Genomic DNA, 20,967 nt, shown 5'->3' with positions numbered 1-20,967 from the left:
ACCCTTTAAAAGGGTGGATTTTATGGGATATAAATTGTATCAGTAAAAAGTACTAGCATATGTAAAACTTCTTGTGGGGGTGTGAGGAGGGGAAGAAAGGGCCAAAATATGCATTTTGAACACTGCTTTCTGCCAGGGTGAAATTTCACTAGGGAGCCCATTCTGATATAACTAGCAGCAAAGTAACATTGCAAATTTGAAACACTAGCCTCAATTCTATGTTGCTGCAAGGTCAGAAAGAGAAATGTGGCTGACTTTCTTTTTTCTTAACACTGTATGTCCCTTGGTGGAAATTCTTTGCTGCTATTACAAATTCTGTTCAGAGGCAAGAGAGTTGAGTAGGTATGCAAGTTATAATCTCTATATTTTCAGTTCTCGGTAAAAAAGTGTTCATGTTCATGTTTAGTCATTATGAATATTTGAATCTTTAAAGCTCTTACTACTTTTAATGTTAAATTAAAAATTGCCTGTTAAAGTGGATAATGTGGTTGGAATTAGTCAAGCTAATTAGGTCATTAGATAGGATTCTAACTCATTAGGGTAAAAGGTCAGATGGGTCAAAGACTGGGAAGTATTATCTATTAGATGTTGTTTTTGATTCTGAAGAAGTCATTTTATTCCTCCTTTTTTCATGCCACATAAAGTATACTGAGTGTTTTCTTTGATACACAGATTACTTGTGAATGAACTATCTTCCCAGAATATTAGAATTTACACGTGTTGTTCTCTGTTATACATTGTAGTCTTTTTGTGATTAAATGCCTGATTTTTTCACCTTTGTTATTCAAATAACCAAGGGTATTGTTTCCAGTTAGTGCCTCTACCTAAATTCCTCCTCAGATTTTCCGTGTGCAAGCCCCCTGATGATGCTCTGTGAGTATATTTTCCCACTCGGTGGTCAAAAAGAGTGAATTCTTTACAGCACTTCCTGAGTGTTTTTCTGGCTACAGGTATAATTTTCTCTAACTAAACCTGATAAATCAAAATATTTAAAGAACACCTGAGGTAAATATTATTTATTTTTCACAAACTGACATATTTTCTTTTTGAAACAGCTTTATTGAGATCTAATTCATATGCCACACTATTCACCCATTTAAAGTATACAGTGTCATGGTTTTCACAGGTACGTGTGACCATCATCACAGTCACTTTTAGAACATCTTTATCACTTGAGAAAGAAACAACATACCCTTGAGCTATCAACCCTCATTCGTACCCTGCCCCACCTCCAGCAACTAATCTATTTTCTGTCTCTTTTGCTTTGCCTCTGGAGGACATTTCATATGACTGGAATTGTATACTGACTGGCCTCTTTCACATTACTTTATTGATACAATAAGGCTTGTCAGAGTGTTTTATAATTTAGAAAAGGGCCAATTCACTATGAAGACGTAACCATAATGAATATAGATGCCCTTCATAACAAAGCACCAAAATACATGAGGCAAAAACTGACAGAAATAAAGGGAGAAATTGACAATTCACCAGTAACTGCTGAAACTTCAATGCCCCACATTCAGTAATGGTTAGGCCAGCGAAGCAGATCAACAGGAAATAGAAAACTTGAAACAGCACTATGAACCAACAACACCTAGCGGATACGTATTCAGTTCTTTACCCAGCAACAGCAGAACACAAATTCTTCTCACGTGCCCATGGAACATTCCCCAGAATAGATCATATGCGAGGTCATAAAAAAGAAATCAATAAATTTTAAAGGATAGACGTAATACATAGTACCTTCTCTCACTACAGTGGAATGAAAGTAGAAATCCAAACCATTTGAAAAATGGGGAACTCAAAGATATGTGGAAAGAAAGCAGCACATGCTGTCAATAGGTCAAAAGGGAGGTTGGAAAGTACTTAGAGGTGAATGAAAATGAAGATAGAACATAACAGGATGTATGGGATACAGGTAAAGCAGTGCTAGAGGGAACTTGAGAGCTATCGATGGCTCTATTAAGAAAGAATACCTGAGACCAATCATCGTACCTTCCCCTTAAAGACACTGGAAAAGGAAGAGAATATAAAACCACTGCATGCAGAAAGAAGAAAATAGTACAGATTAGAGTACAATTTCATGAAATAGTAGAAAAATAAGAGAGACTCTAAAACCTTTGAACTTTACTGATTAGAATCATTATCTTAAGCCTTTACAGAAGACCTTAAACAGGATTATTTGTTCTTCATAAAATGAATGACATAGTTTCGTAATATTAAGAAGCATTCCATCTTCAACATGGCCTCCATACACCCAGTGTAAAAAGCTTAGTCTTTGTGAAAATATCGAGATGCTCTCGTTTTTTCAGAGATTCAACCAAACCATGAGCCCAGTTCAATCCCCAGATCTTGAGAAATCTTGCCCTAATAGAGCAGTTTTCAGGACCATGACCAAAGGTACGTCTGACGCCTTGTTCTGCCACTTCCTGCTGTACGACATTGGACAAATCACTCAATCCCTTTGAGACTTTTCCTCATCTGTAAAGTTGAGGTGAATTTTCTCATTCTAAGAGGAACTGTGAGGTAACATACACAGAAGAGCCTAGTTCAATGCCTGGCTCATAGTAGGTGCTTGATTAACATCTGTTCCACAGTCACCTGATGACTTAAAAATGGACAGCCTAATGACCCATGTGGCATAGGCATAACATATATGAATGTACTTGAAAAAGACCTGAAGAAAAGAGTGTCGTTGAATTGTACTACATGATCCATGGCTGAATCACATATAACATGTTGGACAGTATGAACTAATTTCACTATTTTAACAACTGCTAAAACACTCGTCTTGGACAAAATACACCTCATGGCCTCCATCAATTGTTTTAGCAATGGTTTTCATCATCTGATATGTGAACCCTTCAAATATGAGACCACTTAGAGTTTAACCTTTGTTATTGATGTAATAAATTCTAGTCCTCATATCTTAGGTAAGCATACTTGTCTGTTGTATGATTCTGTTGCTTATTTTAGACTATAAGACGGTGACATTAAAACTTTAAAGCACATTTAGAAGATGATAGGCAACGTAACTGATTAAATTTTGTTTTTACTCGAAGCCTTTATGGGCAGGTACTTTATTGCTTATTCTGTTTATTGTGTGGTTGATGACTTTAACAGTGAATTATTTTCACCAGCAATACAAGTTGTAAGCCATGTTCCAGACTAGTGCTTCCCAAGACATTGATATGAATGTGAATCACCTGGAGATCTTGTTAAAATGGAGATTCTGAAGTATCAGGTGTAGAGTGGGGCCAGAGTCTACATTTCTCACAAGCGTGCAGGGACTGCCAGTTCTGCTGCTCCATAGACCGCACTCTGAGCAGCAAGACTGTGAGAACTGATGAGGTACCTTGGCAGGAGTCAGCAATGAGTAGAGCTTTTCTGGTGTTACCCAATACAGCCCCACAGGCCTGTTCATACTCTCGGAGTTTAATCTACTTCCTTAACTTCCTTCCCTGAAAGAAATTAATTAAAAATCCAGAGGCAATGAATAGCAGTGATTCTATTCTTACATTTCATGTATTACAACGATTTAATACAGTCATAGAAAAATACCTTGCCATGCGTTTTCTAGAGTTCCTTTGTATTGTCTGTTAGCCCGGCCACCTCTTAGGCCTCCTTATACTGTAGCTCATTGAATATCAAAAGTGGTGTGTATGAGACCTCTCCATTTCCATTCTCTAAAGCTCAATACCTGTGTTGGCCCTTCCTATGTTTGTGGCTAAGAACAATGAATGGAAACCACTTAAATCCCAGCGAGACTTCTGTTACTGAATGAAAAGAGTCATAGGCAATTATTTCCCTTAAACTCATGCCTGGTTTTCTAATACCTTAAGTGAGCATTTATGGAAGCTTCCAGGAAGCTAATTTCGGGTCCTTAGTCATTTAGATGAGAGTGCAGATTGAGTTTCTCCCGTGGAGTCCACAGTGTGTAGAACTTGATTTTGTATGTAATTTGACAACAGAGGCATCATTTTAAGATGTGGCGAATTAAATTCTTAATATGAAGGAGATGTGGTTCAAAACGTAATGCATGCCATCTGGTTTGTTACAGAACACAAAAATAGTCACAGTGAAGACAAGAGGAAAATGAGGACAAGAATATGGGGAGCAAGGCGTAGCCTGGCGGACGATGTGGCGGTATTAAAAAGCAGCTTAGCAACAAAGGCGTTTTCCACCTCTGGCAACAAGACGGACAGCACAGGGGAAAAGAGGACCCACAGAAGAACAAAACGTTTTTTATCCTACCCACGGTTTGTAGAAGTGATGGTGGTGGCAGACAACAAAATGGTTTTGTACCACGGAGCAAACCTTCAACACTATATTTTAACTTTAATGTCAATTGTAAGTACATTGAAACGAAGGTGATGTATGAGGTCCTTAAACGTGCCATTGGGAAATGGGTTTCCACCCAGTGCTTTGGAAGATCATTCTCAGGGCTGGCATTTCAACAATTCAGGCAAGTGACTGAAGAGAACGTAAGAGTATGTATTGGTGGCCTTCTTAGAAGAACAGTAATGTTTCCAGTGCTGAAGGTTTATTCTGTTAGACAGTGTGCTTCCCTGTTAAAAGGCATTTCTAATCCTCCTGGCGACTCAGCCAGGTAGGCTTATTACCCCTCATTTTGTAGATAAACTGAGCCTCAGATGAGTTAAGTCACTTGCCCACAGTCATGTAAAGCTAGTAAGTGGCTTAGAGACTGCATGTGACCTATAGATTGTCCACGTCCCAAAACCAGTGCTCTTTGTGTGACACATAAACCAGCACAGCCAGGTTCCAGTCTCCAGTAAGACTTGAATGCCTGTTGTGAGTCACAATCACCATTTTTTTTTCTGTCTTTATTTTGAGAGACAGAGACAGAGAACAAGCAGGGGAGTGGTAGAGAGAGAGGGAGACACAGATTCCGAAGCAGGCTCCAGGCCCCGAGCGGTCAGCACAGAGCCCGACGTGGGGCTTGAACCCATGGACTGTGAGATCATGACCTGAGTCAAAGTTGGACGCTAAACCGACTGAGCCTCCTTGGAGCTTTTTGACCTTCAGCCGGTTGCCTCTGTCCCCCTCCCCAAGATTCTGATGAACTGACCCTGGGATGAGGCCCATAGATCTCTCCCCTGTATTTTCCTACTCTAATTTTGAATCAATAGGTGTGCATTATAAAAAAAAATCAAACAGAACCAGTCTGTTAATGAAAAGTAAGTGTCCTTCCCTATCCTGGCTCCTTTCCAGAGGCAACAACTATTAAAAGGTGTTTTTGCATATGTTTCTACCCAGCACTGCTAGATAGAAATATAATGCAAGCCACATATGAAATTTTAAATTTCCTAGCCGATCTGTGAGAAAAACAAATAAGCAAAATTAGTTTTAATGATGTATTTTCTTTACTATCAAAATATTACCATTTCAAAAATTGTTAATGAGATACTTGACTTTTTTCATACTAAGTCTTCAAAATTCAGTATGTGTTTTACACTCAACAGCACATCTCACTTTGTTTTATTTTTTTATGTTTATTTATTTTGAGAGAGAGTGTGTGAGTGTGCCTGCAAGCCGGGGAGGGGCAGAGAGGGAGGGGGAGAGAATCCCAAGCAGGCTCAGCACTGTCAGCACAGAGCCTGATGCGGGGCTCGAACTCATGAGCCATGAGATCATGACCAGAGCTGAGGTCAAGAGTCGGATGCTTAACCGACTGAGCCACCCAAGCACCCCACATGTCATTTTAGATGAGCCACATTTCTAGTATTTAGTGACCACATGTAGCAAGTGGCTACCATATTGGACAACACAACTCTAGGTATTTTTAAAATAAATATATATGCATATATGACTTTTTTTCAAACCAAAATGGAGCATTAACATATAGTTACAATTTTACATATTGTTCTTTTCTTTTAAAAATACTGGAAATTGTTTTATAGCAGCCCATATAATCTACCCTCTTTCATTTTAAGAATCAACATAGTTTTTCTTCCAATGGATTGACCCTAATTTATTATAAACAAGAATGTACTTTTAATAAATTCCTCAAAAGAATATGAAAAGCAGCCGTGTTTGGGAACTACGCTTTAGGATTTCTTCCTCGCTCTCCCTGGCCTATGGTTCTCTTTGTCTTTCCCCTCACTGCTGTGAACCACTCCTTTGTGCCCCCCACCCCATGCCTCCCCTTGTCTCCCCTACACTCTTCCCTCTCCCCGCTGCCCCATGCTCAGTCCCATGTGTCCAGCCCTCTCCTGTCTGGGTGGAAGGAAAGGAGAACCAAATCACACTTCGCACAGAGCCAAGTCCATTTCCAACCTATATATTCAGACCGTTCAGAAGAATTTCAGTTATATAAGCCTGGACTTTGGGTTATATTCAGCCTGGCTCTGCTATTCCCTGCTGTCTTCGAAAAGTTACTTAATTTCTCTGAGCCTTAGTTTCCTTACTTGTTGGGCAGAGATTGTAATGCCCAGCTCAGAGTTTTGCTGTGGGGACTAAATGCAAATGCATATGCGGTTTTATACAACGATCTAGTACACAACAGGCATTCAATAAATGTTAGCTCTCATGATTAATGATAATACTGGGGGGGGGAAGGTTACCACGTGTGAGGAACGCAAATGGGAGGTAAACATGACAAATGGCAATGATAGCAAACATGTGGTCAATGTGAGATTCCATAATTTGGCAATATGAAACTTCAACTGAGATGAAAGAGCAATCAAAAATTAATAGCCAGTGCTTTGGCCCAGAGAACTGCTAAGTTTCGTGGCAATGCAGTTTCCAAGAAAAACACTTTGAAATTGAGACTTGTTAGGATTCATTATTTTCTGAAACTGCCATCTGTGAATTTTTCAAAGAATGTTTTAATAAATGTTTGTTGAATGAATGCAAATTCAGAGTTACAAAATGCATATGCTATGTGAAAACGTGGCAAGAGGTGGAGCCCAGCGTAAGAGGTGTATTGCTTATTGCTTACACAGAGTTCACAATTAACCTTGAAAAATTTATCTCGGTTGCAGGTAGCCTCTATCTATAAAGACCCAAGTATTGGAAATTTAATTAATATTGTTATTGTGAACTTAGTTGTGATTCATAATGAACAGGTAATAAAGTTTTTTTTCTTTTTTTCTTGTATATGTATCCGAAATGGCATATCTAATTGGTGTGGGCACCATGGGCCAATCATAATTCTCTTCTGCATTTAGGAAGGACCTTACATATCTTTTAACGCCCAGACAACATTAAGAAATTTTTGCCTGTGGCAGCACTCCAACTATCCAGGTGGAATCCAGCATGATACTGCTGTTCTTGTAACAAGGTATATGGATTTTTTAAAATGTTTATTTATTTTTGAGAGAGAGAGAGAGAGAGAGAGAGAGAGAGCGAGCAAGCGGGGGAGAGGCAGAGAGGGGGAAGACTCAGAATCTGACACAGGCTCCAGGCTACTAGCTGTCAGCACAGAGCCCGATGTGGGGCTCATACTCATGAACCACAAGATCATGACCTGAGCTGAAGTCATACACTCAATCAACTGAGCAGGCTAGGTGCCCCAGTATGTGGATTTCTTATTCCTCCAATCTCCCAGTTTCCATATTGATGGGATGAGGTCATATATTCTTGGTAGCCAGCACCTGGGACAAGATTTCTCAACCTCAGCCCTCTTGAGGGGGCTACTCTGTGGACTGCAGGTGCCTAGCAGCATACTGATAGCAGTCTACCCTCTTCCTCGTGACAACCAGCAGTGTCTCCAGATGTTGTCCAATATTCTCTGGGGGTAGGGGGGCAAAATCAGTGGTAGTTGAGACCCACCAGCCAGTGGGTGCCAAATAGTCAGTGGGTGCATCAGGCAGGCCTAACGGCAAACTCCCTTAGACAAAGGCACCTGCTACTCACATGCATTCTGGTTGTTACCAGGCCACCTCTGCTTCCACTGTTGCCAACTTCTGTGATGGCGCAAGAAATCAGAAATGGGGATTTTTCTTTTGCATGAGATCTTCCAATTTTTTGTTGTTGTTATTTTAAAGTTGTTTTTTAAATTTTTTAATGTTTATTTATTTTTGAGAGAGAGAGCAAGAGAGAAAGAGAGAGAGTGGGGTGGGGCAGAGAGACAGGGAAACACAGAATCCGAAGCAGGCTCCAGGCTCTGAGCTGTCAGCACATAGCCTGATGCAGGGCTCGAACTCCTGAACCTCGAGATCATGACCTGAGCCAAAGTCGGATGCGTAACCGACTGAGCCACCCAGGAGCCCCTATTTTTTTTAAGTTTATTTATTTTGAGCAAGAGAGAGAAAGAGAGCAAGCGAGCACAAGCAGGGGAGTGGCAGAGAGAAGGAGAGAACGAATCCCAACCAGGATCCACACCATCAGCACAGAGCCCGATGCTGGCTTCTAACTCAGTAACGATGAGTTCATGACCTGAGCCGAGGTCAAGAGTCAGATACTTAACCGGCCGGCCACCTAGGCGCCCCTTAAGCCCTCCAACTTGTAAATGGCAGCTACTAACTCAAAAATATTTGAAACGCAGTGCAGGCCAATAAAGAGGGCGCTGTCCTGTTTGTATTTCTTATTGGCCACCTAGGATATAGTCCCAAATGCTTACCCTTAGGTGAACTGAAACAAAAGACATTTTAGAGCCTTCTTAGGAATGCTCATGAAGAAACTTGAATCCATTATGCCGCCATATGAGGGAAAGTCCTGATCGGAGAGGTTCTACTTGTTCTGTGGGTACTTCTGTGGCCAAAGAAGACAGCTAGATGTAGCTCTTAATTCGGAAGTCACTGGTTCCCAAGCCTTTTTGAGTTACAAACCCTTGTCCCTATTGGCTTTTTATAACCTCCTCCCCCGCAAGGTGGGTGCTGTTGTGAATGTCTAGAGGAGTGGGTGTTTACGTGTGTTGACATTTACTCTCTGGTGTTATCCTGGCCCTAAGTCTGCTTTGCTTTCAGACAGGATATCTGCAGAGCTCATGACAAATGTGATACCCTAGGTGAGTGTCCTGTGCATAACCTCCATGGCTACACCAGTTTCCTGCATGTTTTTATTCCACGCCACAGTTGCTTTTTAAAGTAATTTTAAATCCTTCTTTCCTTCTTTTTTTTCCCCCCCTTTGAATAGGTCTGGCTGAACTGGGTACCATCTGTGATCCCTACCGAAGCTGTTCTATCAGTGAAGACAGTGGATTGAGCACGGCTTTCACAATCGCCCACGAACTGGGCCATGTGTACGTTTCCTTTCTGTGTTTCCATTTAATTCGTAGTCACCTAACACTTTTCTTCCTTTTGGCATCAGAGAGAATTTTCTTGACTTTCAAGAGAGGAACATACTCTTAGAGTCATAAAAGAGATTTCAGGGTTGAAGAGCCTTGAACCTAACAAGGGGAAACAACTTCGACTTTAGAAGGTTGAGTAATGCAGTAAACCCTCTTCAGCCGCATCTGACGTGTGTCTGTGGTTCAACTGCGCACGTTTTCCGTGTAAAATCTGATATTCCCCTTTCCTCCTGGGAACTGGAGGAATGAGGCCTTTCCAGCCCATCCACTGAAGCCGAGGGTGTATTAGCTTAGGAAACTTCTGTGACGTAACATCTTTATCTGGAAGGGTCTCCCTTCCCCCAGGTTCAGGAGATTTTCGCAAATCCAGATCATTCCTGATTGTAGATACATAAAGCTGTCTTTCAGACATTTAGCTCTAGGCAAAGTGACATCCCTTTTGCAAGGAAGAGATTCAACAAAGATACAGAGAAGAAAACATTTCCTGACTATGGTCCCTTAGTGGCGATTATGAAATTGGCCTTTCCTTTTTGTTCTTTAGAGACAAAGAATGGTTAGAATGTAGGTGAAACAGTGTAAATTTATGAGAAATTCTTCAGATTTTTTATCTGCATTGTTTTCTTTCTAGAATAAGCTAATGACTTATGCCATACCTTTTCAAAATAATTTTTTCAAAGGATGTCACGAATGTAGTTGTATATCAGTTTACATGTCATTGTTAACTTGTTAGAGTTAAAATCTATTAAGCAAGGTTTTCGTTCAAGAAATGTTTTTTTAATTTTTAATTAAAAACTTTTTTACTTAAAAAAAGTTGATTTATTTTTCAGAGAGAGAGAGAGAGAGAGAGAGAGAGAGAGAATGAGAATGAGTGGGGGAGGGGCAGAGAGAAAGGGAGACACGGAATCCGAAGCAGGCTCCAGGCCCTGAGCTGTCAGCACAGCTCTCAAACCCACAGACTGTGAGATCATGACCTGAGCCAAAGTCAGACGTTCAACCGACTGAATCACACAGGCGGCCTCAACAAATGTTTTTTTGAAGGCACCTATGTGCTGTGTGATAGTCTAGAAGTAAAGCAAGATGCATATATAAAGGCATCTCTAATTTAGTTCAACATATAATGAGTATATTTGGAAACTAGTAACTTTCAAGCATGTTTTAAGGGCACACCTGTATTCTTTTCTCCAAAGGAAATACTGTCTGATGCTCAATATTCATAGCACAAAAGAGGAATGGCTTTCAATTAAGCAGATGCGGTGAGCGAGAGTCCTTCTTAGTCAGCTTTCTCTTTGTCCTTTTCATTTCTGAAATATTTTTGTGAAACTCAAGTATTTCTTGGAACTCGGTTTGAAAACTGGTCCTACCAACATTTCCCAATACACAAGGGCTCCCACACTAATTCCAAGAGAACAGTCTATGAAGGGAAAAAAAGAATTTTTGTAGTCAAGTGATTAATTTTTTTTCTTCCTAGTATTGCCCTGCTTGGAGTTACAAGGCTGAGTACCATAAACTCAAGGCTCTGACAAATCCTATATTAAAGTAAACTGCTTGGTTTTGTTTTACTGTTTTCCCAAACTTAATAGAATCTTTTGGGGATTTTTGTTTATTTTGCATAAAGTCTGGTAATTCCTTTAGACCTTTAAATATGATATAGGTTTGACCAGGGAGAGTAGAATGGCGTTTCAACAAGGCACCTACCTCAAGAGACCACAATGGGGGGCAAGGGGGAGTTAGAGATAGGAATGCACTCAAAAGACAAGAGTTTTGGGGTGCCTGGATGGCTCAGTCGGTTAAGCATCTGACTTCAGCTCAGGTCATGATCTCATGGTTTGTGGGTTTGAGCCCCGCATCGGGCTCTGTGCTGACAGCTCATAGCCTGGAGCCTGCTTCAGATTCTGTGTCTCCCTCTCTCTCTGCCTCTCCCCTACTCACGCTCTGTCTCTCTCTGTCTCTCAAAAATGAATAAACATTAAAAAAATTTTTTTAAAGGCAAGAGTTTTTATGATTAACAGATTAACAATTCCCCCACAATGTATGATAAAGAAACATAATACTATTAAAGAAATAGAATTAATTTCCTGCTAATTCCTTCTTCATAAGAGCTTACAGACTCCTTTTAGATAGTTTACAAAGTTTACGTTTTAAGGAGAATGAGAATTTTGATTAGCAAAACCTGAATACTTTCAGCTACAGAGGAACCTCAGCCATGCTAACCGCACAGTTAACACACATCTCCTGCCGCAAACCATGTTGTTGGGATTGGCCTACGAGCCTTATTGACCTGATCTCCCTTAAACTTCATAATCCCTACGTGGCACATATTGTTGTTTCCCTGTGTTTGACCTTAGCAATAGTAAATTGCTTACAGTTGCTGATGTTGGGGTATCAGGATGTGAGACTGGCACCAGGGAGCTGGGAGCCAGATACCCAAGTTCTTCACTAGTTCTTTGACTTGAGAAAAATATATGCTGTTTCCCTAGCTATTAGATGGGGCTAATACCTACGGACCACATCTCTACAGTGTCTAGAAGTTAAAAAACAGTGAAGCAATTGGTGAATGATGTGAGTTATTAGCACAACAAAAGGTATATTTCTAGCCCTTTAGTGTATTCTTTTTGTTGCTTTGTCTCATATAGTTAGGATTCCTTGTATTTTAAGGAAAATGAATATGGATGTGTGTGTGTTTTAATTTGCCACAGTGCTTTTAAGCAGATTTTCTAATGAACTTTTTAAAGATTCATTGTTAAGTTGTTACAGCCATGACTGTCTCATAACATAAAACCCTGTTGGAGAGAAAAAAGCAATTGATCTTGTATTTGTTGACCATCATGAGATGCTTTAAAAATAGTTCCTACCTTCTCATATCAGCTTCTAGACATACCAGCTCTGAGTTAGGAAGAATTTGGGAGGTAACTGAATCTCTACCCTATAAAGATACAGAGATCTTTACATCGTATTTCTGACAAATCTTGCACAATTTTCTAACAGGAGGGAATATGCTTTATATATATTCCAAAACACCGAGGTTTTAGAATCAGACTGAAGTGCTTTCCAATCCCATCTCCCCCACCCCATTGGCTGCGGGACTTTAATCAAGTAATTCAACCTCTCTACAAGTCATCTATAAAATGCAGAGAAGTAATAGCACTTTTCACATAAGGTAGTTTAATGAAAGAGAGCATATGATACCATTAATGCATTGCCTGCTGACTTGCGAATGCGGAAAAAAAAAAAAAAAAACCTCTTGGTTGTCCTTTTTTTTAAGAGAGGTTTTTAGAGAATATTTATATCTAGCCCCTCTTGTGAGCAAGCAAATATGCCTGACATTTCAGTGAAAAGTTTTCTGTTGGTGTGACGAAATACACTCAGTTTTATTTAGGTGTGGCAGGGTCGGGGAGCAACACCAGCTCCTCTCCACCACAGGGAAATGAAACACCAAGATTTGAGAGTGTTCCTTATGTTGGGTTTGTTGGTGTAGGAATAACATTGACTTTGCATAAGGGAACTGGAAACTAGGACAGTCATTCTTTTCAGAAAATGTACCTTGAAGCATGAAGAACTGTTCATTTTAACCTAGACAGATAAAGGTTTTCTATCTCCTAATTTCCATCTGGCATTTATTCCATCAGGCAATTATTGAGGAGCCCAAGTTTTTTATTTATTTGTTTTTTTGGAGGAGAATAAAACGAAACCCAAGAGAAATGAAGGAAATGAATTTTATAGGCTTTTATGTCGGCTGTTGAATGTGAAACTACTCTACACACTTCTCTCTAGCTCACTGATTTCCCTGTTTTAGGATGAACTAGGGAAGCAGATTCCTCCCCAAATGCAAAATTAATCACATGCATCAATTTTGTGACTAGGGTGGCATCCAGAGAGGACAGCCCCTTGGAGTTTGTTACCTGAGCTGCGAGAGGCATGTGGGTCAAGAATTGATGTTTCTAGATTGAGAAATGCTTCCTGTCCTTTTTTACCCCCCATTTTCTCTGGCAAAGCCAAGAATGGCAAGTGTGTGTGAATGCTTGTGCTGAGCTCGCTCCCAAGCCCAAGAGGACATTGGCACTCCATCACAGCCTTTTCTAGGGTAGAACCTGGATTAGTTTAAGAATCCTTTTGTGCCCAACTTTGTAAGAAGCCAGTCCCAATCAATTGGCGTTGGCAGGAACCATGAAACTATTTGCCATGTCTGCGTTAAGCCAATTGAATTGGCATGCGTCCGGTTTCCAAGCCTGCCACTTTCTTTAATGGGTTTTATTGTGCACGAACTTTGCATTCCTTTATAATGATATACCTATGCGGTTATATCATTCGTCAACCTGACCCAAAAAGAGGAGATGTCAAGACCCATAGTGAGCCTCTTATTAGAAAGCTCTTGACCTCAAGTTTGACACTTGACGGACTCTTTATATTCATGATGCTATCATAACTTGGCCAAATTCTTGACTCTATAAACTGGCCTTTAACAGCTTATTTGGAATTCCAACTACGGTATTCTAGCACTAACTATAGTACATTCACAGCCTCTGCAATTCCAGAAAGTACACTTGGCCCAGAGAATGGCCCACTCTCCTTTTTTTTTAATACATTAATGGTATTTTGTATTAAATTGGGTGAGAATTCTGGTTTATGCATCACGCCATCTTGAACCATCTATTAGGTTTTCTCGTGATCAGCAGGATGTACTTTCTGACCCACAGTGACGAAGTCAGTTAACTTTTTTCTCTTAGATGCGTTCTTGTAGCAGTTTGAAAAGCTCGAGCCTTGGTTGTTTATTGACACTTTCCATCTCTGTCTCGTTGGCCTTAGGTTTAACATGCCTCATGATGACAATAACAAGTGCAAAGAGGAAGGAGTGAAGAGTCCCCAGCATGTCATGGCTCCAACATTGAACTTCTACACCAACCCCTGGATGTGGTCAAAATGTAGTCGGAAATATATCACTGAGTTTTTAGAGTAAGACTTAAAACTTTCTTTTAAGTACGGGCTTCTAGTGCCTGGCCTCCATGTAGTGAACTCATTGTGGGAAAGAAAATGTAGAGTCAAGCATTCCTTTTGAGTTGTTATTTTTGTTGACATTCCTGGGAGGAGGTAAAAAAAATACTCTCTGACATCTGTGCAGCTCTTATCCTTGCCAGAGTTTTGAAGATTACAGAGTGAGCTAAAGAAAAGGTCGGGATCTTAAAGAGAATATGTAAATGTTGCTTCATTCTTGGTGAAGATACGAAATCTGTTCAGGTCTTGGGGGAGGGACTGTGAGTGTGATTACATGATGAAGGAAGGCCACAAATATTTCTGTGGTTCTAACTTAGTAATTTTGGCTTGGAAAAGGGGAGGGTACTGAGATGACCCCAAAGAGGGTAACATGGGTAGATGAAAATTACCCAGACCTCCATGTTGTTGAATTGAGAACATTCTTTCTCCGTCTCTGTCTTTCCCTCCCTCCCTCCCTCTCTCTCCTTCTTTCCTTCTTTTCTTGTTTTGTTTTTTAAGCTTCCTGCCAGGCAGCTCAGAGATCCAATTACATTATACAATATCCCTGTGTCACAGATTTATTGCAGTTCTCTGCCAGATGTACAAAAGGTTAAGTGATTGTCCAAGGTCACTGGGTGTATATTTCTTCAGCCACAGGGAAGAGGGGGCTTATTAATCAGAACTCACCAGGTGTGAATTTTCCCGAAGAGGTGTTTGCAGAAAAGTCAAAGAACTGGAAGGTTGCTGTTTTTCTTTTTAGCCAGATGATCTGAAGTGTTGCTTACTGTAGTTGTTGATTCACTCACTCATCTATTCAGCAAATATTTACCAAAGACCTGTTGCTGTAGTGTTTAAAGCCCTGTGCTCAGATGAAAAAGATGCTATCTTGGCCCCTAATCACAATCTATTGGAGATGATAGCAAAAAATAAATAGGTGATTGCCCCAAAATGTGATAAATGCTGTAAAAACTGTGTATTTCCTACTGACTATATTGTATGGGTAGCTAGCAGGTTCACAAACAAGTAGACGCCAAAAAGAGAACTTTTGCTTCTGGATGTTAGCCTGGGATATTAAGAGTAAAGCACATATGAAAAAAAACTATCCGCTCTACCTTTAAAAGGCAGGATGGCCTTCACTTTCATCTGGAGCCTTTGACAGCCGCATCTCATCCATAGCTCTCACCATCTGTATTTGTCTGCTTTCCATAGCACTGGTTACGGCGAGTGTTTGCTTAATGAACCTGAAGCCAGAACCTACCCTCTGCCTCCCCAGCTGCCAGGCCTCCTTTACAACGTGAATAAACAATGTGAATTGATTTTTGGACCAGGTTCTCAGGTGTGCCCATATATGGTAAGTGTATGGGGTCATCTGTGCCCTCATCCATGGATTCTGGACATTTTTCTAAAATTGTTTATTTGAGAGAGAGAGAGAGAGAGAGAGAGAGAGAGAGGGAGGGAGGGAGCCTGAATGGGGGAGGGGCAGAAAGAGAGGGAGAGAGAGAATCCCAAGCAGATTCCGTACCACTAGCACAGAGCTTTAGGCGGGGCTCAGACTCATGAAACGGTGAGATCGTGACCTGAGCCAAAACCAAGAGTCTGACACCTAAGTGACTAAGTCACCCAGGCGCCCCTGATTCTAGACATTTTTAATTCACAGTTTTCCACTGGCTTCTCAGTCTAACATAAACCACTCAGAGTGAAGCTGAGAATGGTCCCTTGAATATTAATGACAATAGGAATAATGATGATGTGATAAACAGTAAAAACGGTGCTTGCTGCCAGGCGCTACTTCACCTACCTGTTCTCATTACGCTGTCACGGCAGCCCAAAAGAGAGACCTCCATTATCGTTTTCATTTTACATGTGGGAAAGTGAGGCTCAGAGAGGACGGGGTCACGGAGCTGGTCATGGCACGGCTGGGCCCTTTTCTCTCCGTGTCTCCTTTCATCTCCACTGACTGGTTGGGGTGATCTTTATTAGAGGGAATCTTCTAGATGCAGAAAAGGTAATTCCTATTTCCCTGTTTTAGCTGGTCAGAGCTGTGTCCCATGACCATGTGGGGGTTGAGATCACTTCTGGCGGTAGCTCACCTGGTGGGTGTGGGATATTTTAATCTATGTACTGTGGGCCCTTGGACCAATGATACCCAGTGGTTGTCAGGATGCAGATGGACAGAGCTGTGCTTCTATGAGGTACCCCATTTTCTTCCTTCCTGTTTTGGAGGGAAAGACTTGCGAGGTAGCATGGCGAATTGGGAAATACAGCGATTCCATGGAAATGGTAAACATGTTTAGTAAAATTTATCCGTGATTGTATTCCTTTCTGCCTCACTCATGATTGCCAAGATTCCCCTTTCCCACCTTCTGTAGTCCTACCAGATGTGTCTCATGGGCTGCCTTCCAAGCCCCTGGAATATTTTATCATTTATCACAGCAAGAGAAAAGAATCCCTTTCCAACCTATGTTCTCTTGCTGGCTAGACACAAGTTGAAAGCAGTTCTTGCCTGGTCCCATATCATCTAATCATATTGTCGTTGAATTTTTGTTTAACGGAATCGAGCAGATGCAGTGTAGACGGCTCTGGTGCCATAATGTGGATGGAGCACACAAAGGCTGCCGGACTCAGCACACGCCCTGGGCAGACGGGACAGAGTGTGAGCCTGGAAAGGCAAGTAACAACCCAATCCATCCTTTTGTGTCGGGGTAGCAGAAACTGGGCAAAAGTGCAGCTGTTGGCTGAGTCACCATTGTTTAGAACATAAGGATGCGGCGAGTTTTAGCACGCACAATACCTTCTACGGGCAGGAGGTTCAACTTTACATTTGAAAATCGTGCAAACTTACATCGTAGCGCAATACCACCACCAGACACGGGGGCTTCATTAGGGCCTCAGTTTGAAAACGTCCCTTCTCCCATGTTGGCCTTCCTCAAATCCCAGTGCGCTTTTTGGTGTGTGGGTGAATTTAACACCAGACAGCATGTAGTTTTCTTCTCTCTCTTTCAGGCGGGGGAAGGGGAATGGAAGGTTGTATTTAAATTGATGGAGCCTCATAAAATCAAAGAAACACTGTTTGTTCGCGCTTGTTCCCTAGTGGGATACCAGGATTTTCCCAGCTTGTGTTGGTCCCTTAAAGGAGCTATGATACCGCCTGAGGTGTGTCCAAGGGCAAATTCTGACTTGGTTGTAATGGTTGCGACATATTTGTTAATGACTAATCAAAACCTGCTCCTCATACAGCCCAGAAATAACAATGCGTCCACGGGAATATGAACCTTCTGCACTTGTTATCTACCTAAAAAATCAAAAGTTAGTATATTACTGATAGTATCATCATCATCATCATCATCATCATCATCATCATCACTAAAAAAAAATGGCTGCAGAAAGTTTGAGATCTCAACCTGACTTTTTTTTATCTCTATGCAAACGGTGTCCTTTCACTCACCAATGTGCAGTCCCCTGGACCCTATCGAGTCTCTTGTCGTCCTTAGGTATATTTTTCCTTTCCTCTCTCTTCTTCCCATTGTCCACGTTTTTCACTTTTAATCTTCTATTCTTTGCTCATTTCATTTGCCTCTGCTTTACCTTGTGGAATTAGTAGCCCTCAGGATATTTCCATAGAAGGAGCCCCCAAAATGACAGACTGTAACTCTCCTTTCCCTGATTCTATAGACAGGGAGTAGAAAAAAGAAGGGACTGGCCCTTGCCTGAGGACACTCGGCTCATTAGGGGAGTGTCCCCATACACTCAAGCCACTCCCCACCCTCTTTTCCTCCTTTGCTTTGTCTGCAGAGGCTAGAGTGTCAACCATAGTGGCCCTGCCTCAGGCCCACTGAGCCCCTTCAGGCCCAGTGCTCAAACACTAAGACTGCTGGCCTCTCTACTCCTCTGCCAGGGTGGTTATAAAGTTACACGAGCTGGAGAGTATGAAAGTTATTTGAAAAATTTAAAAATTCATTATAAAAAAATCAAAAATTACAATGCAGCTGCTTTTATACATGACTTACTTGGTGACTCCATCAGCTCATGTTGTCACTTCTTGACGGCTAAGAGCCTGAGCAGTTGAGAATATATATATTTCTCCAATAACAACCTAACAAAATTATCTAAGGACGTGGGCACAATAGCTTTCACACTTTCATTAGCTTCGAAAGAAATTGATCTCCTTGTACAGGGAGAATTCCTCCCTTTTTTGTAGGATGTTTTCCTCAACGCCTTGATGGCTGGAAGATCATAGGTTTGAGTGAGAATATGGTTCTCAGGTTTCCATTGCTGCCATTAAGATTTCACTGATTCTTACAAAATGAAGATGTGGTCTCAGAGTTCTGCTGAGACACAGTGATCCAGACAGGTGCTATCCCCCTATGCAAGATGACAACAGACTAGACCTACTTCACAGCTTGGTTAGTTGGCTTGAGTTAGAGCCAGCTAACTATGTTGCTTAAATTGATTCTCTTTGATCCCAGAAAAATCACTGATACTGTCTTATGGTTCTTAGTCAATCTGATGTACCCACCTGCTTTATTTCTCATACATGTTATTGCTGGAAAAATGATAACAAAGATTTTTCAGTAATATGATGAAGTGGATTATATTTAGTGATATGGTCGTGAACGGGCTGCCAAAGTCAATGTAGCATTGTGGTATCTCGGTCAACCCTGGAACATGAAAGAACTTGGGAGGACCTCTGTTGTATCTTTTTCTGATCTTCTGTTTTCGTAACCGAAGCAGAAGATAAGGGATTGCTGAGGAATCTTATACCTGAAGGATGGGAATATTTGGGAGATGTTTCAGAAGTCTTTTTCTATGTACGCTTGTGTTTAGCAAGAGCAAAAAGACTTCAAGGCATTCCAAAGGGCAGGCTCAGAAGATTCTCTGAAAAGCAACTATGTGGAGAACATGATAGGTACACTGTTAGTTCTGTTTTAGAAAAATTGTCCAAGTCTAGCGGCTTTTATTAAAGATGTGGGCATTTGTGTGTTTATTTCCCTGAAGAGCGTTTATGCATTTTGCAAATGCCAAAGATGGTGGATATGTTGACATAGAAATTCTTTGTGTTTTTCTCCTCCATTTTGTTTTGTTTTCTTGGAGTTAGCAGTAAAACCATATGCCTTTTCTCCCGCCAATTCGGACTCCCTTTGCGGTCGGGTTAATTTCTTGTTTCTTTCTCTTCTTTCTGTCCTGCTCCCTCAGCAGGATCTGTCTTGGGCTGACACAATGTTATTTTGATGAATGACCCTAATTGTCTTTATTTTTCCCATTCTCTTGTTAAGTCCATTAACATTTTATTTTAACCCTTTTTGTAAGTCTGAGGTATGAAACTCTGGTTTTAAGTCTCCTTAGGACAAAATTGACCCTCCAAGTCCCTCTTCCAACCTCTCTAAAAAGATGCATTTACATACAAAATCATGTAAATGGTTCTGGATACCTCTTCAAAAGGCCGACTATATTTTGGCTTGAATTCCACCAGCCACTTAGTGCTTTGTTATGAAGTAATGGCTATTCCAGTATGTAATTATTGTTTGTCAAGTTTGCCTGGTGAAATAGATCATCTTGGTACGTATCTGCCAGAGAGCTCTGATTTCCAGGCACTTCTGTTATTCTTTTCTTTATTGTTGTTGTTTTTTTTAATGCTTTGGGTTTTTTTTTTTTTGAGAGACAGAGAGAGAGAGAGAACAGCATGAGCAGGGGAGGGTCAGAGAGAAAGGGAGACACAGAATCCGAAGCAGGCTCCAGGCTCTGAGCAAGCTGTCAGCACAGAGCCTGATGCGGGGCGCGAACCCACGAACTGTGAGATCATGACCTGAGCCGAAGCCAGATGTTTAACCGACTGAGCCTCCCAGGCGCCCCTCTTTATTGTTGTTTTAAATAAGCTCTGCACCCAATGTGGGGCTTGAACTCACAATCCTGAGATCAAGAGTCACAGGATCGTTGGAGTAAGCCAGCCAGGTGTCCCACTTCTCCTATTATTCTAAGGTTCTGCTTCTCCTCCCCTTCCTGCCCATCAGTGGTCCTATCAGTAAGGAATATTTTATTAGCAGATCACTTTTTAACTATAAGTATAGGAATTTCTCATTACTTTGTAGAATTTATAAAATGTGTTTTTAGCAGCTAGAATTGAGGCTGAATTTGAGAGTCCTAAGCTATGACCCCATTTATATATTAAGATTTTGTTTAAGTCACATCCAATTATAGTAATGTAAACAAATTGGCTCTTTTTCTGACACATACAAATAAATTAGTTCCACACTAGGCAGGTTATAGAACTGTCGTGGCAGCTCATCTGACAGAGGCGTAGATTTCTCATTTCTTCCTGTTCTGCTATCATATGCAAGTGGATTTCCTCTTCAAGATCACAGAATGGCTGCAGCAACTCCAGCCATCAAGTGGTAGTTCCAGGAAGAATGAAGCCAAGGAGCAGGGGATAAAGGGGCAGAAAGACCTTTCCAGGAATATTACCCAATGAAGTCTGCTGACTTCTCTTATCTGTGCAAGAATCTGGGGGAAATACAGATTCTTTTACCAAGGATACAGGAGAGAATGGATATTGGGCAGGCAACTTGAAGTCTCAGCCCCACTTATCTGTGTCATTAATCTTGCCTTTGTTTTAATTTTTTCCTTTATTTAATGTCAAAAATTATTTCCGTTTGCTGGGCATTGAGAGGCAGCATGTGTCACAGATAAGAGTGCAGTCTTGAATCAAATGTCTCTGTTTCACTTTCCTCTCTGCCCCTTACTGATGTTTG

The 20,967-nt window shown here is 41.0% G+C and overlaps 1 protein-coding gene across 1 annotated transcript in view; it reads left to right on the top strand.

Annotated features, from left to right (window-relative positions):
• ADAMTS9 (ADAM metallopeptidase with thrombospondin type 1 motif 9) overlaps positions 1–20,967 on the top strand; it is a 161,532-nt gene that overhangs the window by 23,063 nt on the left and 117,502 nt on the right. The window contains exons 4-11 of the mRNA XM_029917014.1: positions 4,061–4,350; positions 7,005–7,088; positions 7,191–7,303; positions 8,931–8,971; positions 9,100–9,205; positions 14,057–14,203; positions 15,431–15,572; positions 16,784–16,888. Of these exons, the coding sequence (XP_029772874.1) occupies positions 4,061–4,350; positions 7,005–7,088; positions 7,191–7,303; positions 8,931–8,971; positions 9,100–9,205; positions 14,057–14,203; positions 15,431–15,572; positions 16,784–16,888 (1,028 nt within the window). The remainder of the gene's footprint in view (positions 1–4,060; positions 4,351–7,004; positions 7,089–7,190; positions 7,304–8,930; positions 8,972–9,099; positions 9,206–14,056; positions 14,204–15,430; positions 15,573–16,783; positions 16,889–20,967) is intronic.

Source organism: Suricata suricatta, chromosome 12, assembly GCF_006229205.1.
Source record: "Suricata suricatta isolate VVHF042 chromosome 12, meerkat_22Aug2017_6uvM2_HiC, whole genome shotgun sequence".
NCBI lineage: Eukaryota > Metazoa > Chordata > Mammalia > Carnivora > Herpestidae > Suricata > Suricata suricatta.
The sequence above is the reverse complement of the archived record's forward strand: the minus strand, read 5'-3'. Positions and strand labels throughout refer to the sequence as shown.